Source organism: Vigna angularis, chromosome 5 (assembly GCF_016808095.1).
Source record: "Vigna angularis cultivar LongXiaoDou No.4 chromosome 5, ASM1680809v1, whole genome shotgun sequence".
NCBI classification, from domain to species: domain Eukaryota; kingdom Viridiplantae; phylum Streptophyta; class Magnoliopsida; order Fabales; family Fabaceae; genus Vigna; species Vigna angularis.
This window is the reverse complement of record NC_068974.1, coordinates 9029517-9036211: the sequence shown is the minus strand read 5'-3', so window position 1 is coordinate 9036211 and position 6695 is coordinate 9029517. Positions and strand designations below refer to the sequence as shown.

Genomic DNA, 6695 nt, shown 5'->3' with positions numbered 1-6695 from the left:
GAGTACAAGTGGTGATGATGAAGTCAAGTTCAAATGTCCCTGTGTGAACTGTTTGAATGGGAGGAAACGCAACTGATATTAGGGAACATCTTATCTGTGATGGTTTCATACGAAGTTATACAACATGGATATGGCACGGCGAATTAACAGACTTTCCAACTGTCTCTCCAACTGAAAATGTTTACGATTCCACAATGGATATGGAAGATCAAGCAGAAGAAGACAACTTAGAGGACATGATCCGCGATGTTGGCGTAGAAGCTTTTGCCCAAGCGCATGTGTATAAAACGATGTCCACTGATGCGAAGACTCCTTTGTATGCGGGTTCAACTAAGTTCACACGGTTGTCAGCGGTGTTAAGGCTCATGAATTTAAAGGCGAGCAATGGATGGAGTGATAAGAGTTTTACAGAATTCTTGTCGTTGTTGAATGAAATGCTGCTAGATGGAAATACGTTACCCAATTGTAATTATGATGCAAAAAAAATTCTTTGTCCGATGGATATGGAATATAAATGGATACATGCATGTCCGAATGATTGCATATTATATAGGAATGAGAATGAAGTTTTGATAAAGTGTCCAAAATGTGGGTTATCACGATACAAGTCAAAAAACAACAGTGAAGATCGTGGTCACACAGAAAAGAATGGTTCTGCTTTGAAAGTAGTTTGGTACCTTCCACTAGTTGCCAAACTTAAGCGTTTGTTCGCGAATCCCAAAGACGCTAAAAACCTAAGATGGCATGCAGATGAGAGAACAACTGATGGGTTGCTTCGTCATCTAGCTGATTCAAAGCAATGGAAAATTATTGATCAAGAATTCCCCCAATTTGGTGAAGAATGTAGAAATCTTAGGTTTGGGTTAGCTACTGATGGAATGAATCCATTTGGTAATTTAAGTACCAATGACAGTTGTTAGCCCGTTATACCAATCCTGCATTTAAGTCCTTTGTCGCCTGGCCTAGACATTTGGTTGGTGATGTATCTAATCCCCCAGTAAACACTCGTACTATATACTTCTCAATTTTAATATTTACTTCTAATTGACGTTATAACATAACCATTTTTGCATTTAACAGCAGATAGGTCAAGAGGGAAGTCCTACACCGAAGAAGACTCATTTATCTGAGGATGACCCTCTTCGTGCGTTAGACGAGCTTGCTAAAATCATTTTAGATGCGCCGATGAATGTACACTGGGATTCTACTACATTTGGAAGAGAAGCTCAGATCCCATTGTACTTGCATCATCAAGATGTTAGGGAGCTTGCGTCGGGTAGAGAAGAAATTAATATTACACTCAATCAGCTGTGGATGATGTAAGTTTATGAAAACTTTTTTATATAATTCTATTTTATCAACTTACTTATATCAGATTATTTCTTCATTTTAGGTATATGTTTGATGTTAGTAACAAGAAGGGGTTCAACGATGTATATGGGTTCATTGACCCCTCTATGACTCATGAAAGAAAGAAATTTGATGATATCCAAACGTACATCACCACCTGCTTTGGAATGGGGAAGGAGATATATTTTCTCCCTTATATACATGGGTAAGTGAAGTTTGTTAACTTCAACACATTCATTTATTAATTTTTGTATATGATTCATAAGTTATTACCAATTTCAGGTGTCATTGGCAGCTACTTGTGATCTCCATACCGGAGAACACTGCTTTCTGGTTTTGTTCATTGCAAAAGTCTCCTCCCAGCCCTCTTAGACATGTAGTAGATTGGTAAGAATCTCAATGTTTCGACTTTTTTGTTATATAAATGTATGTTAAAGGAATTTTTTTTAATAGTTCTCTTGCAACACATATGATGTTATCTGGGAGATCTACTGCTACAACTAAAAAGCTTCCATGGGTTGCCCTTAAGGTTTGGTATTTTAGTCCATACTTTGTTACGTTTGGTTCCATTTAAATGATGTTACTTAACATTTTATAATTATGATGATATATTGTAGTGTAATAGACAAACGGGGTCATATGAATGTGGTTACTACGTCATGTTTTGGATGATGACCATTATTCGTGCACATTACACCAGTGGATGGGAAACGATATTATTTAGGTTTGAATTTTATTTTCCCTATAGTTTAGATTTCAAATACACTAATTGAAATCATTGTATTTTATGCAGAGATTCAATAGGACTGCTCCAATTCCAGAGAAGTCAATTCAACTTGTGAGGAAAGCACTGGCTAAATATGTAATTCATTTATATAATAGTATGTAGTAGATATTAGGATATAGTAAGTTCTAAGTTTATGTTTCTAAGTTGTTTGATGCTTTTCTACATTATTATTCGTTTAACTTTGTACATTACATTGATTTATGCTTCAAACTTGATTTATGATTACATTGGATTGATTTATGCTTCTAAGAAGTTGATTTATGATTCAATTGAATGTATTTATGTTTTATTATAATTTTCATTCAAAATATACGTTTCTGGATTATTCTGGACTATTCTGACTGTAAATATATATGCAGGTCTGTTTCTGTTGTTGGGAATATTGCAGAAACATACCTCATTTTTTAAAAAAAAAACAAGGATATATGCCTCGGTTCAAGTCAAAACCGAGGTAGAAAAGCACCTTATGGTCTCGGTTATACCACACCAGAAACAGAAAGTTTTGCGAATGAGAAAAAAAAAAGGATTCTACTGCCTCGTTTCAAGCTACAACCGAGGCAGTAGGGTGGGAAATACGGCCTCGGTTCCCCTGAACCGAGGCATACAGTCCTACGAAAAAAAAAACCCAAAACTCTACTACTTCGGTTATGGTTGAACCGATGCCAAATCCTCTCCCTTTATGCCTCGGTTCACACCCGAGGCCAAAAGTATTATATTTTTTGCCTCGCCTGAATATGTCTCGGTTCGAGAACCGCAGCCTATAAGAAAAAACAACCGTTGTCATTTCTCTTGACTGTACTAGTGAATAGTGGAAGTAGAAGAGTAAATTATATTTTTTAAATAAAAATGTGTTGAGTTTCATTCATGCCATTATTTCGTTAGTTAATTTATTACTATATATTATTATTATTTTATTTATATTTAAAATTTACAACTATTCTAATTTAAAAAATTGATCATTGTTTAAAACTAAGTCGAAGAAAAGCCTTATGTTTGATTTTCACAATCTGAAGCCTTAAAAAATGTAAAAATATAAAAATATAAATAATGTATTTCAGTGTATCTATTATAAATAGGAAAATGATTATTTTATAAACACGATTTTAATATTTATTTTTTTATTATTATTTAAAAATAAAAGTTTTTTATATATAGGTTTAATAGGTTCGGAAGTCCCTATATTTGCGGGTTCGTTTCAATTGGGTCCTTCAATTTTGGAAGTGATCAATTGAGTCCCCATCACCGGCCTAATTTAATATTTTTAATAATTTCTAATTATATTTTCATTTATTAATATATTTAACAATTAAAAATGTTAAAAATTAATCTATACAGCTCAAACGGTGCCACCTGGATGCCATCTATATTTAACGAAAATGCTATTATTGAATCAAATTGACCAAAATTAGGAACCCAATTGATCACTTCCAAAATTAGAGGACCCAATTGAAACGAACCCGTAAATATAGGGACCTCCGAACCTATTAAACCTTATATATATTTATTTTATTTTTATAATATATATTAAATGAAAATGAATTTAAATATATGTCCCTTTATTTTTACATGAAAATATTTATAAAAAGAAAATAAAAGTAAAACTGTTGACCGGTAGAGCCACACCAGCGTGTCAAAGTTTGTCAAATAATAAGTTTCCTATTATATATGATTACCTCTTTTTTGTGCTTACAGCATGTTTCTTCAACTTGTATATTAATTGCTATAAAAGGGTATCCCCAGTGAGCAAAATTCTCATCCACTACAACCGGCAAACTACCATTTGCATTAGATATAGCAACTTTGACCCCTAGAAATTTTCAAACTCTCTACTGATCTTTTTTCCTGCAGAAATTTTTCTTGATGGCAGAGGAAATACAAGTGAAGAAAGAAGATGAACTTACTCTCTCCCTCCCAAGAGAGAGGGGTTTGGCATCCTCAAATATGTATCTATTTCAAGAATTTTGGTGCCCATCGATTGTTATGAAAGATGTAAACATTTTTCAGAAGCAGTTTCAAGCAAAAGATAGTGATATTATTGTTGCTAGTTTTCCAAAATCAGGTACTACATGGTTGAAAGCCATTGCTTTTGCCATTGTAAATCGCCAATGCTTCTCCATTGATAACCATCCATTGCTTACTTCCAATCCTCATCAACTTGTGCCTTTCATTACATTCATGCATCCTGCTGATAGTCATTTTCCAACAACTGAGCCAAGGCTTTTTGGAACTCACATTCCATTCCCTTCGTTGTCTAAGTCAATCATAGAGTCTAATTGTAAGATAATATATATTTGTAGGAACCCTTTTGACACTTTTATTTCAGCCTGGAATTACTTTAATAAAATAAAGCAACATTCTTTATCTGTACTAACAATGGAGGAAGCTTTTGAAATGTATTGCAATGGGATAATTGAGTTTGGTCCATGGTGGAGTCATATGTTAGGTTACTGGAAGGAGAGCATAGTTAGACCTAACAAAATTCTGATATTAAAATATGAAGATCTTAAAGAGAATGTCAACTTGTATGTGAAAAGAGTTGCAGAGTTTCTGGATTTTCCTTTCACTCAAGAAGAAGAAAGCAATGGAGTGATCGAAAGCATAATCAGGTTATGTAGTTTTGAGAAGATGAAGGATTTGGAAGTTAATAAATCTGGAATCTCGTGCAAAATCTTTGAGAATAAGCACTTCTTTCGAAAAGCAGAAATAGGAGACTGGGTAAATTATTTTTCTCCTTCAATGACAGAAAAACTATCCAAAATCATGGAAGAAAAATTAAGTGGATCTGGTTTATCATTTGAAATAATGCATCCTTGAAATTTCAAAGCAGTAAGCGACTACTACAAATAAATAGCTATATATGTATCGTGTGGCAGAAATGTGACATGTTTTGCTCTTGTTCCAGAATCACTTGTATGAAAAAGCTGTGTTGAATTTGTTAGAAGGATTCAGAAACTTATCTAGATCCGTAAAATATTTCTTAGATATGATTGTTATTTTCCTGCTCTCTTACTTTCTTTAACATGTTCTTCTGTCAATTTTCTTATTTTGTTTAGAACTAGTTTTAAATCTGTATGTACACACACGGGTTGATACTTGTGCGTGTTTACTTAAAGAGATTGAGACTCATGAAATAAATAATAAATATTTTTATGTCAATAATTTGATAGTGAATAAAATAAATATAAAACATATTTTAGAAAGTCAATATGTAAAAATATAAAAAGTAAATTTTGTAAAAATATAAATGATAAAACATGTGTAAAAATATAGGGTAGACTCTCTAAAAATATAAAAGATATATAAAAATTTGTAGAGGAGACTCGTTAAAAATACAAATGAGTTTATGACGAAATTGATCTAAAGTGTATTGCTATACTTATCTAATCAGTGCATTAATAAACTCGTATAATATGTATTGTTAGACTCGTCCAATAAGTATATGAACACACTCGTTAATGTGTATTGTTAAACTCTTCTAATTAGTACATGAACAAACTTATCTAATTCATATTGCAAAACTTGTCTAATTAAATAATTAATAGAGTTGTCTAATGTGTATTATTATAGTTATCTAATATATGTATGAACATACTCGTCTAAAAATATAATTAATGTATAAAAAAACTTATTTAATGTGTATTAATACACTAGTAAATAAACATTTTTTTAACTCACACATTACGCTTTTGTTTCAAAAAACCGAAGCATGTAACACCTAGAAACCGGCGTTACACCGACTAATTTTTTCCGTAAAACACATAAGTAAAATTTAAAATTTTTAATCTCCAACTTCATCAAAAAAATAGTACATTATTTATTACAAACCGATTATTCCGAAAATAAAATGTTCAAATAGTCGGGATCGAATAAAATATTAAAAATACAATCCCAGGTCCTCTATCCCATCTCTCCTTCATCCTTTATGCATGTTCAGAAGCATCAGCCATCACATCTGTAATAACATCTGCTCCCGTATAACATCATGCATTATACGATCATCGCATTCACATACACAATCAAGCAAGGGTGAGCTAACGAAAATACAATAAACATACATCATAAATATACTCATACCTCGAGTATACTACGCACCCAACATACCACAACATACTACCATCCACTTCTTAACTAGATCAAACTACATACACAAGTATGAATTATACTTCAACCACATTGCATACACCAATATGCATCAAAATATCAAATCAGAATGCATACACCGATATGCATTACAAAATAAATCAGACTACATACACCAATATGTATCACATATCAATCAAAATACATACACCAATATGTATTAGCGTCACTCCCATCACTCTTTTCAGAGCTTCCCCGGGAAGTTACACATTACCCCAATGTGTAGTGTTGCTTCCCATCACTCTATAGGGAGATTCCCCGGGCAAGTACACAATGTCACCCCCCATCACTCTGATCAAGAGCTTCCCCGGACAAGTGCAAGTATACCCCTCATCACTCACCTAAAGAGATTCCCCGGGCCAGCACACACAACGCCAATTAATTTGTAACGAGCTTCACTAGACTAGTACCCCATGTC

General features: G+C 33.1%; 1 protein-coding gene across 1 annotated transcript; it reads left to right on the top strand.

The window, feature by feature from the left end:
* The first annotated feature begins 3909 nt into the window (after positions 1 to 3909).
* On the top strand, positions 3910 to 5229 carry LOC108340136 (cytosolic sulfotransferase 15). Its single transcript, XM_017577359.2, has one exon. The coding sequence runs from the start codon at positions 3998 to 4000 to the stop codon at positions 4949 to 4951; it is 954 nt and encodes a 317-aa protein (XP_017432848.1). The 5' UTR covers positions 3910 to 3997; the 3' UTR covers positions 4952 to 5229.
* Positions 5230 to 6695: the final 1466 nt, after the last annotated feature.